Consider the following 13,233-nt stretch of genomic DNA (forward strand, 5'->3'; position numbering starts at 1 on the left):
GGTAGCACTAAGCGCCTGGGCTTGTCATCAAGGTTAAAGGGGTTCCTGCTTCCTGCTGATGAATGCTCAATAAGATATTTGGAGGCATTGTCTGCTGCACATGGGACTCAGTGCACACTAGGTGCTTGCCTGAAGGAGACCTGGGGCTGGGTGCAAGGCAGGAAAGGCATAGTCTGCTAGGGATGCTGAACCCTGCATGGCAGTCGTCTCAGGATGAGCAGGTGCAGACCTAAGAGGGTGGTCACCCACCTGAGGCAGGTTGGCTCCCTATCTACAGCCTTCCTCCTGGAGATCGATAGTGGGGGGGGGGGTGAAGTTTGTATTTCTCTCAAACCGGAGCCATTTTACACTAGGAGAAAGGAGAAGGAAATCCCAGTTTGCAGGAGGGGAGCTGTTCTGGATTTTGTGGAGTTCCCAGGACCACCCCTGGGTTTGGGACCGGGTTATTGCTTAAAGCTTGTCATGGAAGGTCTGCCCTTGAGGAAGGGCAGGAACAATGGTGTATGGTCATGAAAGATGAGTGCAGGCACCAGCTGGGGACTTGGGGGCTTTGAGGGGACATTTGTTTACTGGATGCTTCCAGTGTGCTGGGCCCTGTGCTGAGGACTAGTACATAGAGTAGAGGGAACGGGCAGGGCCCTGCTCTTCCAGAGCTGACATTTAGCATAGTAGCCATGGAGTAGGCAGTGACTGAAGCACAGAGGCCCTGGCAGGGGTGATATGGGCAATGAGGAGGAGCAGAGAACGGGGCGCAGGAGTGGCTATGGCTTCTGTGCTCAGCCAGGAAAGTTGTCCCCTCTGAAGCAGCCTGAAGGGTCTGGGAAGGGCATAGGGCTATTGCATGGTGTTTGTACCTAGAGCAATGGATAGAATCGGGCAGAAGGTGCCCATGTTCCAACCCTCTCTGCTCATTGTTCCTTTGTTCAGTGCTGGGAGGGCCTGCTTTAGCTCAGGCTTCCCACAGCATGTTCTTTCATGCACTAATACAGCAGGAGGCTCTGCATTGAAAAGGGATAGTGAGTCAAAACACCAAAGGCCTTAGAAATCCTGCAGCGGAGCTGCCCAGTGCCATGTTTCTCAGCCAGCTTGATCTCTTTCACAGAGCACCCTCTGGGGAACGCTGGCCTGGTTTATGGCTTCACAGAAGCAGAAAGTTAGGCTGGCTCCATTGTCTGTGCTTTTTTTCTTTCCTCCTATACTCTCTCCCCTCTCCTGCCATGAACTTCATTAAGTTTGGTTCAGAGCCCCAGGCCTGAGAATCATCAGAACTGCTGACGTTTATTAAGAGCTCCTTCAGTGCCCTGTGCTGCCTGCCTGCTTTGCACAAATTAACTTACTTCTCACTAATAAGCCATTTTCCATGGCAGGCAGAGGGTATGGTGATTTAAGAGAGGGGAAACTGAGGCAGAAAGAGGTTAAGAAATGTATTCAATGCCAGGTGGTGGTGGCCCACGCCTTTAATGCCAGCACCTGGGAGGCAGAGACAGGTGAATCTCTGAGTTCAAGGTCAGCCTGATTCACAAAGCAAGTTCCAGAACAGCCAGGGCCACGCAGAAAAACCCTTTCTTGAGAAAACAAACAAAACAACAACAAAAAGAAATTGTCCAGGATTCAAGTCCAAATAACCGAAGCCATAGGCTTGGTCTTTCTAAGGTTTGATGAGTCTCGGCGCTGAATATTCTCAGTGGAGGTCTGTGCCAGAAGCCCTGTGTTGTGTACTGGGCTTCTTTAGGCCTGGGGCTTGGACATTGAGCACAGTTAAAATAACAGAACTCAAACCCTGTGTAATCCCCAGCTCCTTGTGTATGGTAAAAGCATGAGGCCCATTGAAGAGCAGGGACATGCGCTCAGTCTCACTGGGGTCAGTGGCAAAGGCAGCTCTCCCTGCCCTGTTGCATAAGTCAAGACTCCTGGCTTTTGAGCAGCGGCTTGTGGCTGTGGGTTAGAACGCACGCCTCCTGGTGGTCGAGGCACACCACTACTCTTCTGCTAAGGCTGGCTTCCTTGCTGTTAGACTCAAGGGCTTGTGCCAGGGCTCAAGTTCCGTCTCTTTCAGGCCAGATTGTCAAGGCGGGGTGAAATCATGAGCTTAAAAGTCCAGACTCTGTGACCATGACCAGGGTGCTCAGCTAGTGAGACGAGTTCCAGCTCCTGCCTCTAGACCCTGCTAGAAGTCAGACAGTTGAGGGAAGCCCTGAAGACTAGGCCGGCAGTCACTCCATCAGTGGCTGCAGGGGTGACGTGTCCACTCCAGTTCAGCAAACGTAGTGGTTGCTCTTGGTCTGTGGCTCTGACACTGTGCCCTGGAGAAGTCCTTGAGATGGGGTCAGGTCCTCACCTGTGCCATTCCTACAAAGTCACGCATCTGCCTTGCGGAGTAGATGGCCTGCATCTGAATGCACCCTGAGGGCCAGCAAAGGCCACCTGACCTTTCAGTGCCCAGCATGTTGCTTTGTGTGCTTTGTCCCATGGAGTAGGCACTTTGTTCTCAGATAACGCGACTCAGAATTAAGTGGCTTTACCAGAGTGACATAGTTAGTATGCCGCCCAGCCAAGATTTGACAGCCCAGCTTACTGCTTCTAAGTGGATGACCTCAGAAGACCGCATCGGAGCAGACTGACTAGAGACCCAGAAGGATACAGGGTTTCTCAGTGTGTCTCGCCAGTTGAGAAGGAAGTCTGTGCTAGGCCTCCATATCCCACGCGTTGCTCAGGCTCTCCTTATGTCAGGGTCACCCCTGTCTCAGTGCTGAGGAGTAGGAAGGACCCTGTGACAGGGCCAGCACCTCTGGCCCTAGACCCTCTGTTCCCTTCCCTGGCTGGATCCTTTCATGGCTGCCTGTGGTGGTTATCATGGCTGACTTCTTCAGCACCTCACAGCAAGCTCGGGGCCAGACTTGGAAATGGGATCCCCGAACTCCAGTGCCTGTGGAGAGTTCCCAAGCCCCAGCAGTGGTAGACAAGGCCTGATGTGTCTGTCTTTGGTCCCTTCATAGGTCATACTCTCGGCCAATGCCTAGCATTGTGGTGGGGAGCTGGGAGCCTCAGGAGGGTGTCTCTGAGGATGGGTCGCAGTCTCTTGCACTTCAGCACTGAGGCTGGCTCAGGATGGGGTCTTGGCAGGCACTTCCTGCATTTAGAGTTCTAAAGTGGTTCCCTATCACAGTTTATAGAGCCAGGCCCCTGCAGAGCTTTGTGGGAATGAGAAAGGCCTGACTGTTAAGATTAGTAAAGAGCTTCCTCTGGGCAGGCTCAGGTCTGCACCTGGCTCAAGGCTCAGACTATCACCTCCCGTCCACTCTCTGTTCAGCATGTGCTCAGGCGGGGTACTCTCTAGGCTAGCCCCACAGGGGGCCTGTGGGTGACCCTCCTTCCTTCTCCAGCATTCAGAATCCTTGGGTAGAGTATGACAGCTCCAGGGACCTTGCTGCCTCTTGTCCTTTCTCTGGCTCCTTGGTCACGGTGTTCTTTCTCCTGCCTCAGGGCCTTTCCACAGGCTATTCTTAGGACTTGACTTCTGCCTCCTTCTAGTCGCTCAGTTGTTCTGTAACAAGCTCCAAAGGCCCTTTCTCCAGGAGCCTCCTGAGCCTGCTGACTGCCCAGCATGTGCTGGTCCCCAGCTGTGACTGTTCCCCTGTAGGTGTACTGTGTTTTATTCTTACCTGGCTTTGATGGCTGTCTCTCCTCCCTGCTTGACTCAAGGGGGAGGGTCACATCTGCTTTTCTCACTTGACACAGTTTCCTGTCTTTTCTCACTATATCTCATTAAATACTTATTATAATGTCTGGTACAGTAACTAGCTGCAGACTGATAAATTAACCCGGGAACCCACAACTGTCAGGTGCTAGGTACGGCCAGGTCTCTGTTCCTCTTTCATTCTTAAAAATAGTTACTCAGCAAATGAATGTGTGTCCCACCTGGGTGTCAGGGATCCAAAGTAAGAACTAAAGTCTTCTTTTCAAATAGGCATAGCGGGGAGGGATGCTCTGATCCCAGTGCAGCAGCTGACTTTATCATGGTCCCAGGGAGGCCATTGCAGGAAGCAGGTATATGTGTTTGGTTTTGAAGGATGAACAGGAGTTTGAGTCCTAGAGATGATAGAACCAGTATAGGAACAAGGATAAATGTACTGTATATATCTGGAGTCAGATGTCCGGAAGGGTGAGGAAGAGCATGAAGGAGTCACCAGTGAGGCCAGGGAAGGGGAGATGGAGTACAGGGAATGGGGGCAGCATCAAGTCCCGGGAGGAGGAGGTAAAGATCACATCACTCTCAGTGGTGGCTAGAGGGCAAGAGAGCAGCCCTTCTGTGTGGAAGGGAGCCTGTGTGTGTGTGTGTGTGTGTGTGTGTGTGTGTCTATCTGTCTATCTCTGTGTCTTTGTGTGTGCATGTACCTGTGTCTGTCTGTATTTGTGTGTCTGTATTTCTGTCTGTCTATGTATCTGTCTGACTGTATGTGTATCTGTATGTATGTCTGTGAGCATGGGTTTGTCTGTGTCTTTGTGTATTTATGTGTCTGTGTGTGTATTCAGTGAGGGATATGGTAGCTCTTGTGAAGTTGTAAATATTGTTGACATTACTGTTCTCTACTATGCCTGACAGCTGTTCTCCTACCCTTTCCTGCTCTAGGCCAATGAGAACAGCCTGCTAAGTGCACAACTCAAAGGCTTCCCTCTTTTCCTGCATTCGAACTTGGGCCTAAAGGACTGCAGCATCAACCCCAAGTCCCCGCTGCTCTATGTGACACGGCCCAGCGAGGTGGAGAAGGGCGTGCTGCCCGGTGAGGATTGGACTGTGTTCCAGTCCAACCACTCCACCTATGAACCAGTGCTGCTGGCCAAGACACGCTCCTCTGAGTCCATCCCACACCTGGGCGCAGATGCTGGCTTGCATGCCGCCTTGCACGCGACTGTGGTTCAGGACCTGGGCCTCCATGATGGCATCCAACGTGTGCTGTTTGGCAACAACCTTAACTTTTGGCTGCATAAGCTTGTCTTCGTGGATGCCGTGGCCTTCCTCACAGGGAAGCGCCTCTCACTGCCTTTGGACCGATACATCCTGGTGGATATCGATGATATTTTTGTGGGCAAGGAGGGCACACGTATGAAGGTGGAGGATGTGAAGGTAAGGAGCCATTTGCTGTCTTACTGTACGGAGATGTTTTGCTTGTGTATGCTGGAGTTCAGGAGGAAGGGACATGGGCAGAAACAGATCTGGCTAGGGTTGTTGTCTGCCTTTTAGCCCAGATGTGATTTTAACTCTTCTAAAATGTTTGTCATTATCACAGTTCCACAAGATTCTTCAGAATAAAAAGTCACATGTACAGCATGTTCCAGCAGCTATATGTGGATGGTGGGGGCTTATGTTAAATCCTGAAACCATTTAGCATATTGTTTGTGGGCACTCCTCACAAACACAGGGTAGCTATACCTGTGAACTGTCAAGAAAGAAGCCTGCCAGAGGACAGTCTTTTAGATGCAGTTGTCCAGGCTGGAGCGATGGCTCAGTGGTTAAGGGCACTGACTGCTCTTCCAGAGGACCCATGTTAAAGTCCCAGCTCCTACATGGCAGCTCACAACTGTCTGTGGCTCCCGAGATCTGACAGCCTCGCACAGATATACATGAAGGCAAAAACACCAATGCTCATAAAATATAATATTTATTTATAATTATTTTTTACAAAAGCTGCAGTTGTCCTTTAGCCATCAGTCTCCCTGGAGACCCTGCGGAGGAGACAGATGTAGAGGAAGGGCATTGCTGTGGTTGCTGCACAGAGGGCCAGCATAGCAGTAAAGCAGGCGGAGGCAACGGGATTAAGTGTCCAGAGCTTCTGCCTGCCGACTGGGCGTCCTCTCTGGAGATTAACAGGGCTTGAGATGCATTAGCACCAGACACAGACCTCTTTGATGCTGAAGGAGGCTTTAGACAGTGTGGCAGGCACTCTCCGTGGGCAGCACAGACCCATTGGCATTGTCTTCTGAAGCCTTAGGCAGGGCTGGCTAGAAGGAGGGTTCCTCTGGGGTTGTGGCCTTGTCCTGCTCAGAAATGAACTCTGCAAACAGGAGCATGGCAGATAGTGACTCTGACTTGGTGACTTGGGGAAGTCTCATCCCATCACTGGGTCTAAAATAAGGGGGAGTGCCGGGAGGGGCTCAGGCTGTTTGCTACACTAGGCTTACACAGTGGCGCCCGGCTGAGGCCCGGGAGGGGTATGTCCACATGGCCAGGCTCCTCCCTCCCTTACTTGCCACAGCAGACCTAGGCACTGTTGATCTGCTTTTATGCACAGTGCTGCTCCTGACACTTTTCTCAGGTGTTCTGTTGAAGAATTTAAGCTCACTCCAGTTGAGCCGTCCTGCCAACATCTTCATGCAGTGCTGAACCAACCCCAACAAAGCAGATGGCCCTGTTGCTTGCTTGGCACACTCTTCCAGTGGCCCAAGCGTCTATCCATTATAGTTTGGGTCCTCACTGCATTAGCAGGGAATGTCTGACAGACTGTGGTCCAGGGTGAGGCCTCTAGCTCCAGGCTCACTGTGTACCCTGTGAGCCATTGATCCAGGGTTGATTACTATAGCCCAGGCTAGTCTAGACTTTATTATCTTTAGCCTCCTGAATACTCTGCCTAGCTTTTAGCACCCCCCTTTTTTCTTTTGGATTCAGTATCATGTAGCCCAGGTTGGCCTTGAACTCTTGATCCTCCATCCTTCCTGAATGCCAGGCTTATAAACATGTTTCCAGGCCTGACTCAGTTTCCCCATTTCTGAGGAAGAGGTAGTGCAAAGAGCCATGCCTGTAGAGAACAAATATCTTACACATTCCCAGCTCAGGGAAGACGCAAGTGCTTCTTTGTCAGGCCTCCTTCCCCTTTAACATCTTTCTGAGTCTGAAGGGCTAGTTTTCCACTTTAGTACTGAACATAGCTACCCACTGATTTTCCTTCAGAACCACAACTGTCACCTCATTAGCTTGTGTCCTTCCTGCAATTCAATGCAGTTTCTGTAGTCCCAGCAGAGTTTGCATAGCTGGGGTTTGGTGAGTGCCAGGCTCGGTGTTTAGCCATCTGTGTGTGATCCTCATTGGATGTCACAGCAGCTGGTGAAGAGGTATGAGTCCCCTTTTAGTGACTCAGAGAGATGGGACAGCTTGCCTGCGGCCACATGGCTGGATCATGTGTCTGTCAGACAGTGGTTAGACTTGGTTAGACACCCGAGGTAACAGTCCTACCTGAAAGTGAGCTCCTGGAGGTTTTCTGAAAGCCGTGTGAGCAGCGCAGTCCTGGCCCAGAGGTCAGCCCTTCCATGGACTCCCATAGGTGCTAGATGTGGTCACACAGAACACAGAGGACGTCCTTGGAAGGGCCAGGATCCTTTGATCTAGTCTTGCATTCTCCTGAGGAGAACAATCCTTCCTGAGGAGATATTGGTGCTCACGGTGTCAGTGGCTGCAGCTGTGACTGTAGCTCTCTCTCCATCACTTTTTCACCACAAGCCCTGCAGTTTCACAGACCGATTCTCACTTGCCTAAAGAGCCCCATGAGGGCAGAGATCTTCTGTTCCCCTTTTGCAGTTAAGGCCTAAGAAATTCAAAAGCTTCTCAGGCTTGCATTGCTGATCCAGGCTGGAGCTCAGGGCGTTTCAAGCCAGGGTCCAGCGTAGGAGATGGCAGGGGGACGGCTTCTTAGGTAAGCAGCCTGGGTTGCTCCACAGAGATTATGCTGAGGCAGTCCCTGTGTAACTGAGGCCTACTGTTCACTGCTTGATGTTCCTAGCATTGGAGCAAGGGCCCAGCACATGCATCTTGGGGTCTGTGCTGGAGATGGAACCCAGTCCTCAGATGTGAGGCAAAGGCTCCATCACCGAGCTTTACTGACAGCCCTGTGTTGGGTCCTGTGAGTTTTGTAGCTGGTCCTGTTCTAACAGGATACCAATTGGATGCTCAGTGGGAGGAGTCTGACCCGACCCCCCTCACTGCTGCCTCTCCTCTGCCTGTCCTAGGCCCTGTTTGATACACAGAATGAACTTCGTACACACATCCCAAACTTCACCTTCAACCTGGGCTACTCAGGGAAATTCTTCCACACAGGTATGTATGTGGTGGTTTATCCCTGCTCTCCACACAACTGCCCCCTGGATTGCTGTTACATGGGCACCAGATATACTGTGTAGGAGTGGGGAGTGACTCCAGAGTCCATGGTCCACAAGGGACGTCCCAGCAGAGGTCATCTGGGGACAGTAATTAGCAGCAACAAGGTTTCCATACGCCTGACAGCTTGTGCAGTCCTGGGCTATGTATCTTCTTCCTCCTGTCTCCTCATCACCCTTACCTTTCAAAATGATTTCCACTTATAAAAGATATTAGTTAAATTAAAAAAAATGCTTAGCCAGATAGTGGCATCTCATGCCTTAATCTCAGCACTTGGGAGGCAGAGGCAGGCAGATCTCTGTGAGCTTGAGGCCAGCCTGATCTACAAAGTAAGTTCCAGGACAGCCAGAGAAACCCTGCCTTGAAAACCAAACCAAACAAAAACAAACAAAAAAGCTTTTATTGCATTTTTATTTACTGTATATATACCTATGTATACATATGTTTGTATTCATATGCCATAACGTATGAAGGTCAGAGGACAAGTTGGGAATTGATTTTCTCCTTCCACTCTGTGGATCCTGGGGACTAAACTCAGGTTGTCAAGTGTGGCCATTTCATTGCTGAAATAGCTCTGCCAAGCTATTACAGTAGCCAGAAATGGATTGAGTTTTAAGACTGTTCCAGAAATAATAGCATAGAAAGTGAAAGCACAAATGACTGTCCCTCCCCAGCATGACCACCAATATCACGTGTTTTGTTTGCAGTAGCAGGGATGAGGTTGCGGGTTCTTACAGGTTCTTCACATGCAGGGCAAATGAACAGCAACCAGGTCTACAGTCCTCAGTGAGGATGGCTTCTGGAGTTGTAGGCAGGGCCACCATAGTCAGTAATAGATTGCGGTCAAGAGTGTGCAAGATGGCCCAAAGGTTCCTGAGAGTACTACTGATGGTCTGCGTATCTGTTCTTAGCCCTTCACAGACTGTAGTGACTGTAGTCGTGCTTCTGACAGAGGTCTAAACGTCCTGTGTCCACCCAGAACTTCTGCAGGCTAGTAGGCAAAAGGACATATGACCCAGTTTAGATCCTTGGAACAGGACAAGAGCAGGCATGTGAAAGGCAGAAGAAATACTTGGGGTTGTTGACTTCAAACACCAACAGCCCACAGAGGAGATAGTATGGCAAGGGCAGTCCAGATTAGACTTGTGTCTCCTCTGCCAAAGCTCGGTTGACCTTCCACACCGCTCCTACATGACCCTTAGCTGACTGAATGTCCCATCTGTAGTCAGGGGCCAGGTTGGAGGGTTGAATGACCAGCCAGCTGTGCTGAATACTATGCCCCTGCCTTAGGTACCGACGCCGAGGATGCCGGGGATGATCTTCTGCTGTCCTACGTGAAAGAGTTCTGGTGGTTTCCCCACATGTGGAGCCACATGCAGCCCCACCTATTCCACAACCAGTCTGTGCTGGCTGAGCAGATGGCCCTGAACAAGAAGTTCGCTGTCGTGAGTAAGATTCCCTAGGGGACAGAGCTGGGGGGATCAGGGGCTGGGCTGGGCTTCACTTGCCTCTCAGTGCTGTGCAGTTCAATTTGATAGGTGTGTTTCTGTGCCAGAGCCTGGGGTGAGCTGCCCTGATAGCAGTGTCTCCTGGATACCTCAAGAGGGCAGGCCCTCTTTATAGACAGGAAACCAAAGCTCACCGGGCCTGGTGGTACATGTCTGAATTCCAGCCTTTGGGAGGCAGAGGCAGGAGGATCAGTTGTGGCCAGTCTGGGCTACATGAGACCCTGTCTCAAAACAGCAAAAACCAAAACCCCAAACCAAAGAAACTGCGGCTCAGGCTGTCACCTAAGGACGCATGCTGAGGCCTGCTTATTTCCTGGGTCCAGGGTGGAACCTCTGGAGAGCTGGCAGAGTTACTTAAGAGAGATCTACACAAAAGATCAGCTTGGACACACTAGCCAAACAGGAGACAGTGGAATATGAGTGCTCTGAGCTAGGTGCCAGGCATTTGTACTGAATGAGAGTTGGAGCCAAGTGGTGATGGCGTACACCTTGAATTCCAGCACTTGGCGAGACAGAGGCAGGCAGATCTTAGTTTGAAGCCAGCCTGATTTATAGAACGAGTTCTAGGACAACCAGGACAATTTGACAGAAAAACCCTGTCCTGTTTTTAACCCCATCCCCAAAAAAAAGATAGTTTCGGAACATTTTTTTTAGGCTCATTTTTTTTATTAACCAGTTGGAAATTAATCTAGGCTCATTTTTGCTAGTTACTCGCTTTGAGAATCTGAGTCCCTTCCTTTCTGTTCTAGGCCTCAGTTTCCCCATCTGCATCTATGGGCTGACACCACATACCCTGCCATTTTAGCCTTTGGTTTTTGTTTTGTGTTCTAAAAAAGAGAAACAAGGTCCAAAGGGAAAGACCCCCATTCTCATCCTGCCTGGGTCATCCTCTCCCCAGGAGCACGGCATTCCCACAGACATGGGGTACGCAGTGGCACCCCACCACTCCGGTGTGTACCCTGTGCATGTGCAGCTGTACGAGGCCTGGAAGCAGGTGTGGAACATCCGTGTGACCAGCACAGAGGAGTACCCCCATCTGAAGCCCGCCCGCTACCGCCGTGGCTTCATCCACAATGGCATCATGGCAAGTGGCTGGGAGGGTCATGGTGGGCGTTGTCATTATGGGGCTGCACACTATGCAATTGGCTGACTTGGGGGTTTGGGGCCGGTTTCTGCTGCTGTCCTGCCTCAGAGGTTCCATCACAGGGAAGGCAGATTGCTGTCCTTAGCTTCTGTGATAGTATCAGAAAAGCTTGCTTTCCTTGTTTCTTTTTTAAAGTGCATTTTCATTGTGTGTGTGTGTGTGTGTGTATGTGCTTGTGCATGTACGCCCAAGAGTGCAGGTACCTGCAGAGGTATCAGATCCTCCTGGCTCTGGAATTAGAGGTGGTTGTGAGGTACCTGACTTGGGTGCTGGGAATCACGTGCAGGTCCTTCCTCCATCCTTCCTTCCTTTATTTATTTTGAGACAGGATCTCATAGTCCACGCTAGCCCTAGGATTCATGTTAACTCTGGGTATGAGGTAGTTATGAGACATAGACATGTTCATTCCCTGTTCTCAGGGCCTGGTTTCCAGAAGGAAGACAGACAACATGTAGTTACATCAGTAGACTAATAGACTAGCTGGGGCTCTGAGCTCCCGCAGTGCTGTGTTGGAGGTCAGAGACCCTCTCTGCAGATGGCACAAGTTTCCACGCTACTTTTGGATCTGCTTATTTTATAGAAAATAGCAGTGACGTAGAAGGCAAAGATAATGGTTCACCTGGGGACACTGCAGGCAGAGCCCTTGGAAAGGACTCCCAGGAGTCAGGGCTGTGTGGCCTCTTAGGGGAGCATCTTTCCCAGGAGGCCCCAGCCCTTGTCCTGAGGAAGCAGCCTTATTTTCTGGACCATGACTGGAGATACCATGGCCCATCTACCACTCCTAGGTCCTCCCTCGGCAGACCTGTGGCCTCTTCACACACACCATCTTCTACAACGAATACCCTGGAGGCTCCAGTGAGCTGGACAAGATCATCAATGGGGGCGAACTCTTCCTTACTGTGCTCCTCAATCCTGTGAGTGCTCTTCAGCCCAGGGCTGGTATGAGGGAGGATGCTGACAGCCTTTGTGTTCTAGGAGGCTTCCTGAGCTGGGGAAGAGTGCATACATGGGCCCGGAAACTGGGAGGTCCACTGTCCAGTTGTGGTGCTGGCCTCCTCCGTTGTGTGGCCCAGACAAAAGCATAGGTGTTTTCTCTTTTGTAATTCTGCACACCTATATAGAAATGTTAGCACTTTGTGTTCTCTTTCTATTGTTTGCGTGTGTATACATGCACAGACACATGCATGTGCACACCACACCTATTTCAGTTGGACCTTTTTGGGCCTTTCTTTTTCTTATTTGTAAGTGGAACCAACTATTCTAACATTATAAAATGTTTTATTCCCAGACTTGTGAACTGCATGTTCTTCATATTCAATGTAAACTCCCCATCCTGATTTAGAAAACAGTGCGAATAACTCCTGCCCAGGCTAGCTTCCTTCCCTCGACCTGTCATTTAGACCTGGGTTTTCCTTGGCTGAACACAGCTCAAGGTCAGGGGGGACTTTGGTTGGCTCAGAAGCTGGCCCAGCCTCACCGCCCTCTTCCTTCCCCGAAACAGATCAGCATCTTCATGACGCACTTGTCCAACTATGGAAACGACCGCCTTGGGCTGTACACCTTCAAGCACCTGGTGCGCTTTCTGCACTCTTGGACCAACCTGAGGCTGCAGACGCTGCCTCCCGTGCAGCTGGCCCAGAAGTACTTCCAGATCTTCTCTGAGGAGAAGGACCCACTATGGCAGGTGGGCAGAGTGGCCAGGTGCCTTGCGGCACTGTTCTCAGGCATAGGCCCAAGGCGCAGCCATCATACTTCACTCCCCTCAGCAGTGTGGGCACACTCCTGGGCACACTCCTGGGCACACATAGGTGCAGTATGTGTACACACTGTATATGCTCCTACCTCTTCCCATAAACTCTGTGCATGCATACTCATGCACAGCCTTGGAAAAGAGCCTTTAGGAACTGTGGGTAAGGGCTGGAGAGATGGCTCAGCAGTTAAGAGTACTGGCTACTCTTCTAGAGGACCCAGGTTCAATTCCCAGTGCCCACATGGCAGCTCACAACTGTCTGTGACTCCAGTTTCAGGGCACTTGGCACCCTCACACAGACACATATGCTGGCAAAACACTAATGCACATTTAAAAAAAGCACAAAAACAAAAAACTTGCGGTAAGACTAGTGTAGACAAAGTATATAGAGAGTGTCTGCCCTACCTAGTGGCCATTCATGCCATCTCCTTCAATTGCAGCAGGCTCTCAGCTACTAGTAAATGGGTGGAGGGAAGGTTTAGGGCCGTCCTTGGGAAAATCTATACTGGGAATACTAAAAATTGGAGGCAGAAGCTAGACTCAGGCCAGGGATCCACACACTTACACCCGGGCCAGCTCTGGCTTGTGGTGTGTCTTTGTAAAGAAAGCTTCATTGGCTCCCAGTCACGCTTCTTGTGTGTCTGTCTGTGCCACTTTCCTGTCACTGCAGCAGAGACCTGAGAGT

General features: G+C 50.7%; 1 protein-coding gene across 4 annotated transcripts in view; it reads left to right on the forward strand.

Annotated features, from left to right (window-relative positions):
• LOC121440608 (bifunctional heparan sulfate N-deacetylase/N-sulfotransferase 1) overlaps positions 1–13,233 on the forward strand; it is a 61,239-nt gene that overhangs the window by 33,874 nt on the left and 14,132 nt on the right. For 3 of the 4 annotated variants that reach the window (XM_041641365.1, XM_041641368.1, XM_041641366.1), the window contains exons 3-8: positions 4,631–5,125; positions 7,999–8,086; positions 9,437–9,591; positions 10,553–10,738; positions 11,584–11,712; positions 12,300–12,482. In XM_041641365.1, coding sequence (XP_041497299.1) covers positions 4,631–5,125; positions 7,999–8,086; positions 9,437–9,591; positions 10,553–10,738; positions 11,584–11,712; positions 12,300–12,482 — 1,236 coding nt within the window. The remainder of the gene's footprint in view (positions 1–4,630; positions 5,126–7,998; positions 8,087–9,436; positions 9,592–10,552; positions 10,739–11,583; positions 11,713–12,299; positions 12,483–13,233) is intronic. The other variant, XM_041641367.1, reaches the window with a different exon arrangement.

This window comes from Microtus oregoni, unplaced genomic scaffold (assembly GCF_018167655.1).
Source record: "Microtus oregoni isolate MIOR12 unplaced genomic scaffold, Mior012 000069F_ref0000032, whole genome shotgun sequence".
NCBI lineage: Eukaryota > Metazoa > Chordata > Mammalia > Rodentia > Cricetidae > Microtus > Microtus oregoni.